The sequence below is a fragment of the Oncorhynchus clarkii genome, chromosome 20 (assembly GCF_045791955.1).
Source record: "Oncorhynchus clarkii lewisi isolate Uvic-CL-2024 chromosome 20, UVic_Ocla_1.0, whole genome shotgun sequence".
In the NCBI taxonomy this organism is placed as follows: domain Eukaryota; kingdom Metazoa; phylum Chordata; class Actinopteri; order Salmoniformes; family Salmonidae; genus Oncorhynchus; species Oncorhynchus clarkii.
The window spans coordinates 21734318-21753785 of NC_092166.1; the positions used below are offsets into that span (position 1 = coordinate 21734318).

The following is a 19468-nucleotide window of genomic DNA, read 5'->3' on the forward strand; positions in this document are numbered from 1 at the left end:
ATACATCTGGTTTGACTTTGTATTCAACCGGGTTAATGCACTAATAATAGTACAACAATAAAACTGTAGACTATAATATGAAGCTGAAATAATGTTCCCATGGATTTTCCAGGGGACAAAATTAAACTATTCAACATTTTATTTACACCAGAAATAGTTTATTCTAAGCAGAGGTGGAGAGATACTGATCTCGCGATATGTCTTCCTTGGATACAATAATGTTTACACTGGATACAGGAAGCAACAACGAGGTAAGTTTAGTCTTTGATTTACTAACTAGCAGGTGAGCTCACATTTCTCTCAAGTTTTAAAATGTAAAATTTAAGCAAAAATATAATGTGCATTAAATTATTCAATTAATGTTACTGAGATGCTATCTAACAACTAACTAGATAGCTAACGTTAACTAACTTAGCTATCTACAGCAGCCAAATGAGACAGACAACCCACGACGTGCAGACTTCTGCTACTGCTGGCAAAACCGGCAAATTATTATTATTATGAAGCAAATGACTTCTAGACCAGACATATGTCAATGACTAGTTTCAATTCTCCCCTCAGTTAGACCGTTTAAACTCCTAGGTGTCTTCATGGAAGAATCCGAATGTCCACTCTCGGTGTGGAATGTTATCGTGGAGCAAGTCCCGACGCCAGAGCTCCCAGACATCCGGGGCTTGTTTGGAGATGCTTTGATTGACATGTACACAGAGATTCATACTGAGGTGAGGACCAAGCCATTTTAAAGGGACAATCTGCAGTTGCTACATACATTTTTAAACGTATACATGAATGATATAGCTAGCTATATCCATTGATTATTAAATGCCTCATATGGCTTTAGCTAGTTCAACTGTCATACCCCACTAGAACCCAGAATATGAACTTGTTTTAATCCAATGTTTGCCAACAAAGTAAATGTAAGCTAAAACTGCATAGCTTTAAAATATGGTTAAATCTATACTTTTGATATCATGGATGGTCACTCCTTGCATCCATAGCTCTGTCTATGAATTTGAATTTGAGAGTGGTTACATAAATCCATCCCCATCCCTCAGCTTTTTACCGAAACAGTGGTGGGGAGAGCATTGTTACTGTTTCAACTTCTGGTTGTCACTTTACGGGTGCTGTTCATGTTGGAGGAATAACTGACCATGGTCCTGCATTGTTCAAATATCTGTCTTTAGGTAGCAATCAGCAATAGCTGACACATTACATTTGGCCAAAACAATAAGGGTGGACTGGAAATCACTTGAGCAAGTTCCCTTGACTCAATAAACTCTCCTAACAACTCAAGATAGAAGTAACTACTAGATAATATTATATAGTTGGCAAATGCTATGCATTAGTACTTTAAATAGATTACATTAAACTGTGAACATGCCACAATTACAGCAAGTAATCACAACAAGACATGAAAGCTTTAGATAGGTTCCACAATGTAGAATGAGGTGTTGTGTAAAACACAAGGAGCTCTAGTTAAGTGAGGCTATGCATGCATTCAAGACGAGGTCCTCAGATTGTTCCAAAACAACTCATTCACACTGTGTCTCGAGACTTTCTTCATACCAGGGGTCCCCAATTACATCCAGCCGTGGGCCAATTTTTTTCTTGAGCTGATGGTTGGGGGGCCGGAACATAGATATAAATAATTTGTACACTGCAAATTAACAGCAACAATCCCAAACAGATATAGGGGGGTAGAGGCAAATAAAATCACCCACGGGACGTATTTGGCCCACGGGCCACCTACTGCTTTAAACTGTTTATTCTGAAGCCAACTACTCCGTCTGAAAATGTTATCAAGTAGCATACAACAGGTCAACAGGCTATGTGTAATTTGCATAATATTTTGCCAGGCTGGCTAGGGAATTACCACCCCATTAGCAATGCAGGAGTAACTTCAATTGAAGTAGATAATATAGGGTTCATATTTAAAAAGGAAAAATAAATATGTATGAAACCACCCATTTCCTGTCTGGGTCTCCAGTCTTAACTCTCCCCAGTGATGTCATCCTACAGTTATGTTCTGCTAGGGGCCATGTTTTAAATGTCCATATTAGATCAGTTCAGTAGTGTAAATACAGTCACACTCTACAGGACACACATCTAATGATGGAGACCCCAGGAATAGTTGCGTAATAGAAGAAAAATGACACAGGCCCTCAAATTAGCTTAGCACGTTAGGGGCCAATCTAGGGGTTAAGAGGGCTAACTCTGCCTTGTTGATAAGATCATTGTGAGCATATACAGGATATCATTTCTATGCGCCGACTGGTTCAAAACTCTTTAGTTATCACATTTTATTTGTCACATGCTTACAAGCCCTTAACCAACACTGTTCAAGAAATAGAGTTAAGAAAATATTTACTAAGTAAACTAAAGTAAAAAGTAACAATAAAATAACAATAACGAGGCTACCGGTACCGAGTCAATGTGCGGGGGTACAGGTTAGTCCTGGTCATTTGTACATGTAGGTAGAGAAGGAAGGACTTCTAGTAAAAAAAAAAAAGCATGTGAGCCCTATTCACTCAACCAGCCTTACATTTCCCTCAGTATTCTTTGTTGTTGTTGCTTTCTACCCTGTAGTAAATGAATGCTTTCCCTCAGCGTTAAATCTCTGGATGAGAATCATAATAATACTTCCCAGACTGGCCTTCTCTCCATCAAGGTCACCATTGTCTGCAGCAGTTCCTTTTAAGTTTAACACAGGATATGAGGAGGCCAGGGCACGTTTCCTTGGATCTCTGCCAAACCATGTGGGTTTGAGCTATCATATATTCTCCGGACATTAGTAATGCCTGTGCAACTGGATATTGCATAGGATTCAGTCAATGTTTGGTTTGTGGATGGCAAGCACGAAGAATGTATTATTAGATTAGCCTATTTCAAATGTTTATCACGTTTCACATTTCAGATCTTCAATCTCCATTGTGAAGTTACAACAACAGCAATGAGTCAACCACTCAGGTTAACCACACTGTAATTCCTTCCCCATGTCATCTGATGGGTTTCACTTGGAGATGAATTAAACAATGAACAGCTTGTTACTGTTGTTAGCATCCTAGGGGGCTCACACCATAAACACCTGCATAGAGAATGGCTTTCTGGGGCTTATGGGAAGCAGTGTGTGGCTGCCTGGCTGGAGTTCAGCTAGACATAGTGGTAGTGTGTGTGTGTGTGTGTGTGTGCGTATGTGAGGGCACAGCCAGATTGAAAGACACAGGGAACGACCGTGTTTAAACGTTCTCCTCTGGACAGCACTGGGGCTTTGAAGCTGACCTTTCCATGGAGCATAGACACTGAATGTCAGGGACCAGGTGCAGAACAAATGGAATAGACTCCAGACTTTAAACTTCTTCACCAACACTGTGCCTCTGCTGTCAGCCAGAATATTTGCTTGACTTTTTCTCTTTCCTCTTTTTTTTTGTTGTTGTCTGGCTACAGTTTCATAACACTTCCACTTTTTTCCTGTCTGGCTACAGTTTCATAACACTTCCACTTTTTTCCTGTCTGGCTACAGTTTCATAACACTTCCACTTTTTTCCTGTCTGGCTACAGTTTCATAACACTTCCACTTTTTTCCTGTCTGGCTACAGTTTCATAACACTTCCACTTTTTTCTTCTGTCTGTCTACAGTTTCATAACACTTCCACTTTTTTCTTCTGTCTGTCTACAGTTTCATAACACTTCCACTTTTTTCCTGTCTGGCTACAGTTTCATAACACTTCCACTTTTTTATTCTTCAGCAGTAGCCCCTTTAATAGTTTTTTTCCTGAATGTAGTGTTTTTAAAGAGTAGTGTGCAAACTTGTTGGGGGAAACCAGCCAACTGAAAAACACATGCAGTAGTTCTATGCCCAACAGTGGCCAGGGGACATTATTAAATAGAACACTTATATTATAAGATTTTGATGGGCCAGGGACTCAATTGAATGTCATGTACATTTCACAGGTCTTTCTGATATCTCATCATTCATAATGACTCATCACTCATTATAAGCCTAAAGTTACACAGCGTTGTCTCCTGATGTCCTATCCCATGTATCCCCATGTTTCCTACTTCCAGGTCACTATGTGGCAGCAGATTTGGCAGACAGTGCGCCATAAACTGGGTAACAGACTGAAGACACCTCACTCCCCCCTGGCTGACCCCCCTGCCATCAAGGAGCTGCTGAAAGCTGAGATCCAACTGCTGCTGGCGACCGTGAGGGAGAGAGCAGCCTTGGAGGGCAGGTGAGGAGAAGACTCTTGTGTGATTACTGAACTCCATGCCTGTGTCCCAAATGGAACTCTTTTCCCTATAGAGTCCATTACTTATGACCAGGGCCCATAGCGCTCTGGTCAAAAGTAGTGCCCTATGTAGGGTATAGGGAGCCATTTTGGGACACAGGCAAATACTATGCAATTACAAAGCAGTTAGTTAAGAACTATGCAACACCAACATGTTAATACAACGTAGCCTATTAATCATTGGTGGCAACTTGTTTGAATATCAGCAACAATAAAACGTTTTGGAAGAAACTACTACCATAACCCTGTTGGCTTTCCTTTCCCTTCCTCTTCTAGTTTGCTATTTAGTTTGGAATTGATAAAGCATTTATCAAATTGTCAAACACCAACACTTCTTCTTACGCCATGATTGCCTAACGGTTGAATTTTGAGAGAAAAAATATATATGTTTAGGTTTTCATTCATCAGACAGAGGACCAACATTGTTGGGATGTCTGTCGATCTCGTTTCCCAGACCAGGCTTCTTCTCCCTGTCTCTCCCTCCCTGCCTGTTTTTTTTTTAGTTCCAGGTGATAAATATTCTGACCCCAGTAAAACCATTGAGACTTTTCTTTCCACTGGGAAAGGGTTGGGCCTAGGGGTCAGGACCCTTGTTTCACACTTTGTACCTTTAGTTTTCTTCAACAATGATATCTTGAAATGCTTACTGTGTTTTCAGTCAGTTACAAATGGCTTGGTAATAATTAGATCAAAGAAGATAGTCAGGTTCCAAAATGGCTGTAAATGTTATGGTCCTAATGGTAAAAGCACAAGGCAGAATTTGAGGTTTCACAATCTCCTACATTCAAATATTGTTTTATATTGTGTAGCCTAAAGCAACAAATCACCCAGATACTGCCCACTTTTTATACTGCCCACCCAACACTAGGCGTGCATCCGGATGAGCCCGTTTGTCCAACAAAAGGCAGTAATTTACAGGTACCTATTTGAAGGGGAGGCGTGTCCGTCCCTCAGCAACTGGTTGGAGGCTCCGAAGAATGTAGCTCCGCCTCAACTTTGCCCCTATAATTGGAGTTTTTGTTGCCATTCAGGAAAAACACAAATCACTGAAGATTATATCCAATAAATGTGATGCACCAGTTAGAAATGTATTGGCAGTGGCTATCTTACAAAAACTGTCATTCATAGCTTTATTGTTACTTTAAATCAGATCAGATTTAGCTAAGACTATGGGACTATTAAAGGGTAGACTAGGAGTAGTCTAGGACTGTGTATCATTCAGGAATGATTTCATCTTAAACCCACTTCAAACAAACTCTGCTGGCACGTCCAGACGTCCTGTGGACAAATCAACAAGGTAATGCTAAGACTTTGGGTATCAGTACCATGTTATCCCTGATACTACGTTCTGCTTTGATCCCCTGCCAAGTGCCAACCACGCTGCTGCCTGCTGGTTGGTCCTGTTGGTCTCTGCCTCTGCCCTGTGTTTGTGTTTGTGGCCCAAATGGCACCCTATTCCCTATAGAGTGCACTACTTTTGACCATGGCCCATAGGGCTCAGTAGTGCACTATGTAGGGAATAGGGTACCCTTTTGAATATAGTCTGTGTGTATATCCTCCATGATCCCCCTCTCTTTGATTAGCAAATTAAGGGCCTCACTGTAAATCAGCTGATCTGCTTTCAGGACAAAGCTGCTGGCTCATTTCGCTTTAATATCGCTCCAGGTTTGGAGCTTTCTCTTTATCCTTGACCAATCGATCCTACCCAAAGCAGGAAACTGTTGAGTTGACTAAATACCCTACAGCTGAGGGGTTTGATGAACAAGGGTGTCTGACTTTAGCAGCTAAGATTAATCTTGCTTTTAAAGGGAACTGATTTAATGGAGCTGGTTGGCAACTTTTCAGATCACCTGTCCCATTGTGTGGTCCTCTCTCCATGCCATTGTCTTAGTTATTTGTGGTCGGCGTCCTCAGTGCAGCTGCACCTGTCCCATTATGGAGAGAAATAGGGGGTACGCTGAATGCCCATTGAGTAAAGGTACTCTGAATAAATAGGCTTTCTGAAAACGGGCCCAAGGACGTCCTAAATCTCTGAACGGAACTAGCATAACAATTGGAGCGGGAGGAGCTGGGAAGTGGGAAATGTTAAAAGGCTGTGGTTGTGGTGTAACTTATTTTACGTCTGTAGTTTATCAATCTTCCAGGACAGGAGGAGTTTTTGAATGGTCTGGTGTGGTTGTTGATGTTGCGGCGGGCGTCTATGCCATCTTTGTTAGCTGAGATCAGGGCTCCTCCTCTCTCTGGGAGTAAGCTACTTAGTGATATGTACTACACTGCCTCACAATGTAGCCTCTGTTCCTGTCATTACAGCTAGACCCGGTAGCTCCACTAGCAGCCTGCCACTGAAATGGGATTCTTACCTCTACTCTACTTTTCCGCTTGGATTGAGAAGTATTGCTCCGTAATTACGCAACCCTTTGTGATTTAAAAAAGGGTTGGGCATCCTTGGCCAGCATCTGCAACCTCCTTTTTCCTGGAGATCAAAAGAGTTTCGGCAGGTGCAGTTAAATGGGAGTGTCCACTCTGCGCCAGCCTCCTGATTTAAATCCCTCAGCCTAGTAATATCTCTACTTTGACACTGCTGGGGTGTTCTCCTCACCCCCTCACCCCTCATTCATGGCTGGTGACTCTTGGAGGCTGCAGGACTGCTGCTGTTGTACCATTCTCATTGATTCTCTCTCTCCCTCTCTCATCACATTTCTCTCTCTCTCTCTCTCTCTCATCCCATCTCTCTCTCCCTCTGCCCATCTCTCTTTCTCATCCCATCTCTCTCTCTCTCTCTCTCTCTCTCTCTCATCTCTCTCTCATCCCATCTCTCTCTCTCTCTCTCTCTCTCTCTCTCTCATCCCACTTCTCTCTCCCTCTCTCTCTCTCTCTCATCCCATCTCTCTCTCTCTCTCTCTCTCTCTCTCTCTCTCTCTCATCCCACTTCTCTCTCCCTCTCCCCATCTCTCTCTCATTCCATCTCTCTCTCTCTCTCTCTCTCTCTCTCTCTCTCTCTCTCTCTCTCTCTACCCATCTCTCTCTCCCTCTCTCTCTCTACCCCTCTCTCTCTCGCTCTCCCTCTACCCATCTATCTCTCTCTCTCTACCCATCTCTCTCTCTCTCTCTCTTTCTCTATCTCTCTCTCTCTCTCCCCATCTCTCTCTCTCTCTACTCTCTCTCTCTCTACCCATCTCTCTCTCTCTACTCATCTCTCTCTCTCTCTCTCTACCCATCTCTCTCTCTCTCTCTCTCTACCCATCTCTCTATCTCTACCCATCTCTCTCTCTCTCTCTCTCTACCCATATCTCTCTCTCTCTCTCTCTCTCTCTCTCTCTCTTTCTCTCTCTCTCTCTCTCTCATCCCATTTATCTCTCTCTCTCATCCCATCTCTCTCTCCCTCTCTCTTCCCATCTCCCCATCGCTCTCTCTCTCTCTCTCTCTACCCATCTCTCTCTCCATCTCTCCCTCTCTCTCCCCATCTCTCCCTCTCTCTCCCCATCTTTCCCTCTCTCTCCCCATCTCTCTCTTTCTCCCCATCTCTCCCTCTCTCTCTCCCTCTCTCTCCCCATCTCTCTCTTTCTCCCCATATCTCTCTCTCTCTCCATCTCTCCCTCTCTCTCCCCATCTCCCTCTCTCTCTCTCTCCATCTCTCTCTCTCCCCATCTCCCTCTCTCTCCCCATCTCTCTCTCTCTCTCCCCATCTCTCTCTCTCTCTCTCTCTCTCTCTCTCTCTCCCCCATCTCTCTCTTTCTCCCCATCTCTCCCTCTCTCTCTCCATCTCTCCCTCTCTCCATCTCTCCCTCTCTCTCTCCATCTCTCCCTCTCTCTCCCATCTCTCTCTCTCTCTACCCATCTCTCTCTCCATCTCCCCCTCTCTCTCTCCATCTCTCCCTCTCTCTCCCCATCTCTCTCTTTCTCCCCATCTCTCTCTCTGCTCCACTGCTTTAATATTTTCAGCGTGGTAGTCTTAAGATTAGGACAAGGGGATTTCAGAAAGCAGGACAGGCCTGCTGGCCGCCCGGCCCGTCGGGGTTGACAGACATACAACACTCACTTTGTGTTGCACCAACGGGTCAAAACTGGGGGGCCAGATTATTGGCTCACTATTTCTCTCCTTCCTTTGTCATCTTATTCCCTCCTCTCTGTCTCATTCACACTACGTTGGGGGTTATTTGTATGTATCTATTGATTTTAGAGATGGAGATGCAGACATATTCCGGTACAGTCCTAGTGTGGTGAATTACGCCTTGGGTGTCCATAACAACCGTTGTGACACTGTGAATAGTAGGCCTCCCTCTAGTGGAATACAATTCAGCCAGAGCCAACATGCAGAAAGGTTAGTCTGACTGTTAGGAGGTACATTCACATACATACATTCACATACTGTAATACAACTGCTACAACACAAGAGAGAAAAGGACAGTTGCAAACATACATTGTCATTGTGTATTTCTAGTCACGTGGATGCATCTTAGACATGCATTTCTGGTCCGACAGGTCCTGTTCCCAGAGCTCAGTCAGCTCTACTACCAGCCAAGATGACAATGATGGCGTGAGACACAAGCTGAATGTCACCCACATAGATGATGTTGTGGCCCACCTCAGGTAAGTCACTGAGCAACATTTCCAAAAATGTCAATTACAGACTAATGTTTCGGTAATGCGCCCTATAAAATGCAGCCAGTTGAAATTCTGCAGAATATGTGACTGCAAGACCTTAGTCTGCATCCATGAAGAGTCCCAGACAGGAAAGACCATGAGCCGTGGGGTAAATGTGAGCCACAGTCAGCGAAGTGCTGTAATGAAATGAATACAGCTGTGGACTGTGGGAATGGGACCCCTTTTCCTCCTCACACATTCCTCTGTGCAGAGTCAGATTTCTCTTCAGACTTCTGCCACTCTGGCCCTCTCTCAATCTGCCTGTTTGGACAGACCAGACATGTCCTCATCATTGTACAAACATGGCATTACAGTAAAGAGAAAGGGGGTAGCTTTACGATACGAGGACACCACCCTGCTTTGTCTCTTTCTACCTTCCTCTTTTCTCCTTCTCTCCATAAAAGTGTATTCCTGTCCTGTCATCTACAGCGAATAGATCCCTGCCCTCTCTCCTGGTCATAGTTTCTCTCTCCTCTCCCCTGTTCTCCTGTCTTGCACTCCTCTCTCCCGCCTGTGTCCTCCAACCTGGCTCCCTTTCCCCCTGGCCTTGTGGCAGAAAGAGCCAGGCATCTGGAGCTCCCTACCCAACCAGGCCTGGAGGGGATTGCAAACACGGGGCCTGCCTTGGTGGGGAGCTGGGGGAGAGGAGGAGGGGATGGAGGGCGGAGGGTGGAGGCCAGCCAGCCCTCTCCTCTCTCCATCCCTGCACAGAACAAAAGCCCCCATTGTAAGAAAATGAATACCAGACCTCAGCATGCAGAAGATTCCTTTGCTTCTAAAAAAATAAAGAAGGGAATTAAGTCTACAATAGTTACATAACCGAGAAAGAGAAATAGGCCACGGCTCCCTCAATACCATAAGAAAAGTTGTATAATATATATGGATGTAGTACATGCTGTTGTGCATTTGGCTGCCTGTTTAGGATTCAAGGTGGTATTCGATGAAAACCGGCAGCCGAGTTCCTGGAAAATTGCACCTTGATATCATGCTATGAATACATTTGAATTGGTTTGTGTTTGACACTATGCAATTTTCTTTAGTTGAATAGTTTTACTAAAATGTGTTATAATCTATTCTCATTTGTAAAAGGTCAAGAAATGCAAAAGGGTTTTAGAGTTCAACCTAAAAATGGTGTTCTCTCCTCACTACCAGATCAGTTCTGACTGAAGAATGCGAGGTGCTGAAAAGCCAAGTGGACTTTCTGCAGGTAAGAGTTGGGTTTGATTCCAATCAAAATACCAGAGAGGTTGATATTTTGGAAATTCACACTATTGTTCCAGTTTAAATGTTGGTCTGTGCTCTCAGAAAATATACTGCACTTGCAGTACCCTATGTGCTTGGACTGAGATACAGAATTCACGGAAGACTTGTAAGTAAAAAGGTCCGTTCTTCTCTGTCAGCGTTTTCTTTGGGATGTCCTTCAATAAGCCTTCAACACCTCGGGTCTGAGCTATAGACAAGGCCATGAAAAATATAATATAATATGTGAAAGACCCCACAGAGAGAACAAGCCTTTCGCTCCTCCAAAAACCGAGAGCTGGCTGCTACCGACACGTACAGCCGCCTGGTTAACACAGCGAGAACCAATGTGACCTGTTGTTGACCTAGGACAGTCATCACCAAGCCACCCCTCAGATGGACCTGATTACCTTCTGCCTTCAACCGCTGTTGGCAATCTGCATATTATTCCTTGTGTACGCCCAGTCTGCAAAGCCTCAATCTAAGGTTACTGCTGAGGCCAGAGGCACTAAGTCTTTCCAGGGATCTGGCCAAACACACTGCTGCACAAGATTGATCCTCTTTCAATCAGTCCAAGTTCCTACTGTACTGAGTAGTCTAGTCTCTATACTCTGGTGCTGGGTTGGCTGCCCCTCTGTCCTGCTCCTCAGGCACTGAAGGAGAGAGAACGGAACACCAGATGTAGGTGTTCCCTGCCCAACAGATGGGGAAGCCAGTAAGTTTTAAGTTCCTCGGCATACACATCACAGACAAACTGAATTGGTCCACCCACACCCACACAGACAGCATCGTGAAGAAGGCGCAGCAGCGCCTCTTCAACCTCAGGAAGCTGAAGAAATTTGGCTTGTCACCAAAAGCACTCACAAACTTCTACAGATGCACAATCGAGAGCATCCTGTCGGGCTGTATCACCGCCTGGTACGGCAACTGCTCTGCCCACAACCGTAAGGCTCTCCAGAGGGTAGTGAGGTCTGCACAACGCATCACCGGGGGCAAACTACCTGCCCTCCAGGACACCTACACCACCCGATGTCACAGGAAGGCCATAAAGATCATCAAGGACAACAACCACCCGAGCCACTGCCTGTTCACCCCGCTATCATCCAGAAGGCGAGGTCAGTACAGGTGCATCAAAGCTGGGGCCGAGAGACTGAAAAACAGCTTCTATCTCAAGGCCATCAGACTGTTAAACAGCCACCACTAACATTGAGTGGCTGCTGCCAACACACTGACTCAACTCCAGCCACTTTAATAATAGGAATTGATGGGAATTGATGTAAAATATATCACTAGCCACTTTAAACAATGCTACTTAATATAATGTTTACATACCCTACATTATTCATCTCATATGTATACAGTATATACTGTACTCTATATCATCTACTGCATCTTTATGTAATACATGTATCACTAGCCACTTTAAACTATGCCACTTTGTTTACATACCCTACATTACTCATCTCATATGTATATACTGTACTCGATACCATCTACTGCATCTTGCCTATGCCGCTCTGTACCATCACTCATTCATATATCTTTATGTACATATTCTTTATTCTTTATCCCTTTACACTTGTGTGTAAAAGGTAGTAGTTTTGGAATTGTTAATTAGATTACTCGTTGGTTATTACTGCATTGTCGGAACTAGAAGCACAAGCATTTCGCTGCACTCGCATTAACATCTGCTAACCATGTGTATGTGACAAATAAATTTGATTTGATTTTGATCTTTTTATGTGCCGTGTCACACATCTCCAACTCGCGTCTCCTGAGATGTAGGGACTAGGATGGGATTGCACCGTGTCGGTTAGGGATGTTTCTGTTTCTGCTACTAGCATTTTTGTAGTATGTAAAGTGCAATTCAAAGGCATAATGAACAGAAGCAAAATGCTTAGCCAGTGTAAAGTAGATTTTCAGGTGAATAAAAAGGATAGCGGTCGTAGATAATATCAAATCAAAAATCCATCTGGTTTATTACAAGAATTCAGCAAAGAAAATGTCTAAAGGCTTCCTCTGTGAAGGCCCTTCTATATTAATCACATAGCACTGAATGTTCTGTAAACGCCATCCCAAGAGACTTGTAGGAAGTCACAACCTCAGCTGCTATAGAATCACATAGTGTCACAGAGACATTATCAGTGTGACCTCAGCTCAGTCTGGCGTCAAACTTTAACCATCACATTCAACACTGGCAGACGTTTGATACTGTCAGTTAAACAGGTCAAAGGTAGGAACATCAGTACTTTGTTACAACAGATAATTATAGACTGAAATACAGGAAAATAACAAGGTAAAAGTAAACATGTCACCCCCCACGAATGATACAGCACCCACCCTTGGGCCAATCCGTGTAATTTTGTAAATTATGCATCTCTATGGCAAGACACATATGTGAGGATTGGCACTGGAGACGAGAAGCAGGTACAGGGAGTTTAATAAACATTTAATAAACAACAGACATGAAACAGGAATAGCTTCTGGACAGGGGAAAAATAATGGCATCAATGCTGACACAGGGAACAAACTGAGGACCAGACTGAAATAGAGGGGGTAATCAACAAAGTAATGGAGTCCAGGTGAGTCCAATATTGCGCAGCTGCGCGTAATGATGGTGACAGGTGTGCGTAATGAAGGGTAGCCTGGCGCCCTCGAGCGCCAGAGAGGGAGAGCGATTTGTCAAAATCGGGCCAGTGGTGTCTGAGATATCACATGTGATTACTATAGCGCCTCTGATATAAATGTTCTTGCATATGTTGAGTCTTGACAGTGTTTGCAACATGTTTACTGAATTTTTGTTACAATACAAATATCCTGGACTAATTTATATGCATTTATCTGCCAGACCACGCCCACGTGAATGTTCATGGTCAATAGCAGCCATATTGTTTAAGGTACTAGTCTGGAAAATATTGCGCTGGACCTCTATGGACCTTTGTCCATAGCTATCACAAATCAAGTTTTGTGCAGATTGGTCATCCGGTGTCAGAAAAGTAGCTTTTTAAGTGTTCTTCAGAAAATTCAAAATGGCGGAAAATCCATCATGGCAGAACTTATGGGTCCCTGACGCAAATGTGTTCCTTATGAGGTGAGGGACCTACAGTTTGCCATTTGGCCAATCAGTGTAATTTTGTAAATGCCTGATATCTATGGCAAGTTTAGTCAAAATACATTTTGGCTGAGATATAAAAGTGTGACTAATGTATGAATGTACTAACGGGCGGAGAGAGATCCACAATTCCCTCTCAGATTTCCTTGTGGAGGACAATTAATCAAATAATTTCCCATTACAGCCAGAAACATAGTCTAGTCAGCCAGAACCAAGCCAGGGTACTGTATGATCTCATTCACATTTAGCATGCAGCAATCAGTCATCCATTTTTACAAACATAGGTATAATGTCCCATTTCCTCGAATGGGGGTTGTTGGAATTAATTGATAGACTTGTTCGTGGACCAGGAAAGGAATCTGCAATTTTAGCAGTCAGGCAGTCCACGGTAATGACTAAATTACCGCAATATCTCATTATTGTCAAGCTTTGGAAGTTTGTAGACTAGTAGGCATGGTCCCAAATAGAGCCCATATAACACTGCTTTAAGTAGGAGAAAGAATAGACTGAGAAGGAGGTGTGGAGAGTTATAATTTTACCACTGCACCACAGTGAAAAAATAGGCTGTTTTATTTTCAGAGTAAAAGGCCAGCCGTTTCTGCGAAGCAAAGTTTGGGTTTTGAGTCAACACTCCATTGAGAAGCAGTGGGCTGTGTAGCTCCCAGTCCCATCCCAAATATCACCCTATTCCCCCAATAGGCCCTGGTCAAAAGTAGTGCACTACATAGGGAAAAGAGTGCCATTAGGGATGCAGAACCAGTCTGGTATTCCGTCTCCCTTGGTAGCAGCCTGCGCCAGGATAGTCTAACCACCCTTCCATCAGTCAGACCTCACATCTAAAATTAATACCCTCCTCTGTAACTAGATCACTCTCCACTTCTGTTTGTTTGCATTTCAAAAAACCAAGACGATCAGCTGGCGGCGCTAGGCACTCGGCACCCCTCCGTTAGCTACACAGTGGGGAGTCGAGACGAGGCATAGCTCCATGGTATGCCAGTGGCAGACAGTGAGACTTTACGTAAATACCTCAAAGCAAATAGCAGGGCTTGTGGGTGGGTGGGTGGGACTCCTAGCTAATGATCATCCATTACCAGTGGTATTGGAAAACCAGGACAGATATGACCCGGCTGCCAGCGGAGAAAAGAGCCTGGTGGTTGGAGCTGTGGTTTATGTCCTGAGTCTGGATATAGATGTAAAAAGAGAGTCCAAATCGCATGGAACGAACACTGCTGCTGCTGAATCGTTTCGTCGCTCACGTCTTAACACCCCCTTCCATCTCCCACCATCTTCCTTATTTCTCATTTGTCAGCTGTGTCGTTGGGGTACATGACTCCAACTCACCAGTAGCTGTCTCCGGTAGTTGACCTGTTCTGTGGTGTTTTGTCTTGTCTGTGATTCGCTTCTTGCAGGAGAGTGTAGAACAGGAACACCGGACACGGTGTGATGTCACTGAGGCTCCAGAGCCAACTGTAACAGGTGGGTGATACAGTTACAGTACAGTCATACAGTATTAGGGTGGGAAAATTACTATACCTTTACCAGCATTCCCAGATTTTCCCAAAATCCTGGTTGGAACATTCCTGGAATCAATGGACATTTTGGGAAAGCATTTTGCAACCTAACAGTAATATACTTTCCTGGTCCACATAACTGATCTGTATTGAGCCAGCTAAACATCAGAGCCCAGAGTTAATAGAAGTGACTGTACTCTGATCCATAATGGTTTCATGAGTTCTGGTGTCTTCAGTAACCTGTGAACTACACTGCACTGACAATGACTATCGCTCCCTTTGGAGGTATAAATTGGTAGCCTGACGACTCACACTAAATTATTTTGCTGATCTGTTGTTCGCTACATACTTTAGTCTGAGACTGCCATCATTGAAGCCGTTTGTGGTGGCGAGGGGTGTTGTACATTTGTTTTATATATAGGAGTATAGGAGTAGGAGTATCAATAGGAGTATCAAAGCCAATGATCCATTTTCAAACCACCACTTTACCCGCGTGTGTTCTGGCTCTGGCCCAACCCATCAGTTTCTGGACCAATCAGACGGCCCGAACGGGTTCGCATTCGGTGAAGGGTCAGGAGTTACTCAGATCCAGACTCATTGCAGAGAAGAAACTAATGTCCGTGGGCGTGGCGTAGTGTTTGGCCGGAGCAAGGAGTCTGTGTAGCCAGGCAAATAAATTGGTAACGTGTCCTAAGTCTTTTGACGTTAGTATTTTATTAGGAACCCCATTAGCTACTGCTAAAGCAGCAGTTACTCTTCATGGGGTCCACACAAAACACACAACGTTACATAATACAGAACATTAATAGACAAATAACAAGGACAGAACGACATACATTTATTCAACACTTCCTAAAACGACACTTACCAAAAAAGCTTCCTAAAAAACACAGTTGGTCGCTTTTCTTTCTTCTTGTATTGACCTGACATAAATGACTGACATGTTCTCCTATATCTGGAACAAAATTAGATCAATTGATCCTCACTACCATCTAGTGGTTTATTGTTGCAAAAATACTTTTTACTTCTCCTTTTTTCCAGTGTTGTCAAGTTCTCATCTGCTACAAATATTGAAAAACATTGCACACAAATAATTGGGTGAAAAAGATTATGGTTAATAGATGTCACTTTAGAGTGGTAATTTAACTACATCACTCCGTCAACAGGTGTAACCTCTCAATATTCCGTTATCTTGGGCTTTGGATGCTGGTGCTTATTTCAAACAGGCCTACCAGGCTGTCAGTCTTCTCACCATTTCCAATCTGTCTGACTGCCGCAGAATAGTATTGTAGAAATGTGAGTGATTTTCTCCTGGTGTTGGTTGATTTGCAGAGCAGAAGGAAGAGAGGAGAGCCATCCAGTTGGATCTGAAGAAGCAGAGCCTCAGCATCACCTACTGTCTCTCCTACCCTGTGGAAACAAGCCTGCAGAGCAGATCCGGGTTGGCCTCTCTAGTCTGCTCTATACTCTCCTTTCCAACAGATCCAAAATACCTGTTTTACCACTATGGATTTACAGGCTTTCAGGGGCTTTCTGCTGTCAAGCCCAATGCATGTCACTGATTATTTGTCTGATAAGGGTAACATGCATACTTCCCAGACAAGGGCCTAAATTCATTCAGATCAAGCACTAACCAGCGATAGCCGACATCCGCAAAGCTGATGTTTTGGTGGTGTCGGAGGTAGGAAACTGCATTGGGAGTCGTCAAATTGGTGAGCAGCTCCTCTTGCAGTCATTGTCTTGAAGCCACACCCTTCCCACTTGCGTTAAAAGTTTAGAATGAGAAAGTGTAGTCTATATACAGTTGAAGTCGGAAGTTTACATACACCTTAGCCAAATACATTTAAACTCAGTTTTTCACAATTCCTGACATTTAATCCTCGTAAAAATTCCCTATCTTAGGTCAGTTAGGATCACCACTTTATTTTAAGAAGGTGAAATGTCAGAATAATAGTAGAGAGAATTATTTATTTCAGCTTTTATTTCTTTCATCACATTCCCAGTGGGTCAGAAGTTTACATACACTCATTTAGTATTTGGTAGCATTGCCTTTAAATTGTTTAACTTGGATCAAACGTTTCGGGTAGACTTCCACAAGCTTCCCACAATAAGTTGGGTGAATTTTGGCCCATTCCTCCTGACAGAGCTGGTGTTACTGAGTCAGGTTTGTAGGCCTCCTTGCCCACACACGCCTTTTCAGTTCTGCCCACAAATTTTCTATAGGATTGAGGTCAGGTCTTTGTGATGGCCACTCCAATACCTTGACTTTGTTGTCCTTAAGCCATTTTGCCACAACTTTAGAAGTATGCTTAGGGTCATTGTCCATTTGGAAGACCTATTTGCGACCAAGCTTTAAATTCCTGACTGATGTCTTGACATATTGCTTCAATAATCTTCCATCCTCATTATGCCATTTATTTTGTGAAGTGCACCAGTCCCTCCTGCAGCAAAGCACACCCACAACACGATGCTGCCACCCCTGTGTTTCACGGTTGGGATGCTGTTTTTCGGCTTGCAAGCCTCCCCCTTTTTCCTCCAAACATAACGATGGTCATTATGGTCAAACAGTTATATTTTTGTTTAATCAGACCAGAGGACATTTCTCCAAAAAGTACGATCTTTGTCCCCTTGTGCAGTTGTAAACCGTAGTCTGGCTTTTTTATGGCGGTTTTGGAGCAGTGGCTTCTTCCTTGCTGAGCAGCCTTTCAGGTTATGTCGATATAGGACTTGTTTTACTATGGATAAAGATACTTTTGTACCTGTTTCCTCCAGCATCTTCACAAGGTCCTTTGGGATTGATTTTTACTTTTCGCACCAAAGTACGTTCATCTCTAGGAGACAGAACGTGCCTCCTTCCTGAGCAGTGTGACGGTGCGTGGTCCCATGGTGTTTATACTTGCGTACTATTGTTTGTACAGATGAACATGGTACCTTCAGGCATTTGAAAATGGCTCCCAAGGATGAACCTGACTTGTGGAGGTCTACAATTTCTTTTCTGAGGTGTTGGCTGATTTCGTTTCATTTTTCCATAATGTCAAGCAAAGAGGTACTGAGTTTGAAGGTAGGCTTTGAAATACATCCACAGGTACACATCCAATTGACTGAAATTATGTCAATTAGCCTATCAGAAGCTTCTAAAGTCATGACATAATTTTCTGGAATTTTCAAGCTGTTTAAAGGCACAGTCAACTTAGTGAATGTAAACTTCTGGCCCACTGGAGTTGTGATACAGTGAATTATAAGTGAAATAATCTGTCTGTAGACAATTATTGGAAAAATAACTTGTTTCATGCACAAAGTAGATTTCCTAACCGACTTGCCAAAACTATAGTTTGTTAACAAGAAATTTGTGGAGTGGTTGAAAAATGAGTTTTAATGACTCCAACCTAAATGTATGTAAACTTCTGACATCAACTGTATATAAAGATGATGACGCTCAAATTGAATATCATTCAACAAAATAATTAGGATTTCTATCAGCCTAATTGAGGTGTAGATTACGTCTCACATTCCAATGTTTGAATTTGTTAACAAGGCTGCATGGGATTTCTAATATTGCGACTGCCAATGGCCATGTCCGCTTTAGGTATAATGCTGGGGGCCGCCTGTGGATTTGAGCGCTCTGACACCATCAAAACAACCTCTAAGCGGGTGTCGGCTAGCGCAGATCTGATAGAATCTAGCCCAAGGTCATCACTTACAGTATCTGGTGAAAGTATTTACGGTAGCTAATTGCAACCTAGTTGATCTTTGCTGTCATGAATGGTGTTAATGGCAATGTTGTTATTCCCAGGTCGATAGGATGGACAGGTTTGTCTGCGGATGAGACACAGAGACACTTGACCCCTGTGGTGGCCCCCAGACTGCATCCTCCACATACCAGGCCCAGTCCACCACTAGTAGTACATCTAGTAAGGAGGACTCCTCCGTTAGACAGGATGAGAGGCCAACCATGCAGCTCACCCAACACCAGAGTATCCAGCCCTCTCCAACCCTCTGAACAAAAACATCCAAGGACTCATAGCCAGAGCTCTGAGGCTTCCCACCCCTGCAACAGAGAACCCATCACCACCGCTCAAGCCAGGGACAGCTACCTACCGCCCCTGGTCCCCTCTGCTAGTACAGTAACCACCCATGGATCCTACCTCAACCCTGCCTCAGAACAGAGAATAAAGGGCAGAACTTGCAGGCCTAGTGGTCAGCCTGTGACTGTGAGAGCTCAAAGACATGATGACTCATGGTCAGACTCAGTGAACAGCTGCCCCTTGTTGTTCCCTGGTGGACACAGTCCTCTAGGCTCCTCCACACAGCCTCCGGGGAGCAAAGGGAGCTGTGAGCAGATGAGCCCTGTAACCCTGCTCTCCCCGCAGTGCAGAGGCCAGCCAGCAGAGGGCCGAGTGGGGCCAGGCACCTGTGTCTGCCGCAGCAGGGGGACAGTCTGGTTAGCTCCTCGTAAACTGAACTCTTTACTACAGAATAAGAGGATAGTGAGTCTCTGATACTGTCATGTATGTTCTACCTGCAGTCTGGTCCTAAAAGGAGACAAGTCTCTCATCAGAGGTCAATAATACTCATACTTGTAAAAGGGATGTCGTAATCGCTTTAATATAAAGTAATACAGTAACCCTAGTCTTCCACAATGAGCCAAGAGACACAGGGATGTTATATTGTCC

At 43.8% G+C, this 19468-nt stretch overlaps 1 protein-coding gene across 1 annotated transcript; it reads left to right on the forward strand.

The window, feature by feature from the left end:
- The first annotated feature begins 218 nt into the window (after window positions 1-218).
- LOC139377030 (uncharacterized) lies at window positions 219-19294 on the forward strand. The gene is made up of 9 exons (XM_071120097.1): window positions 219-255; window positions 583-722; window positions 4066-4232; window positions 8470-8610; window positions 8772-8879; window positions 10086-10140; window positions 14694-14760; window positions 16128-16236; window positions 18811-19294. The coding sequence occupies exons 1-9, from the start codon at window positions 219-221 to the stop codon at window positions 19292-19294; spliced, it is 1308 nt and encodes a 435-aa protein (XP_070976198.1).
- Window positions 19295-19468: the final 174 nt, after the last annotated feature.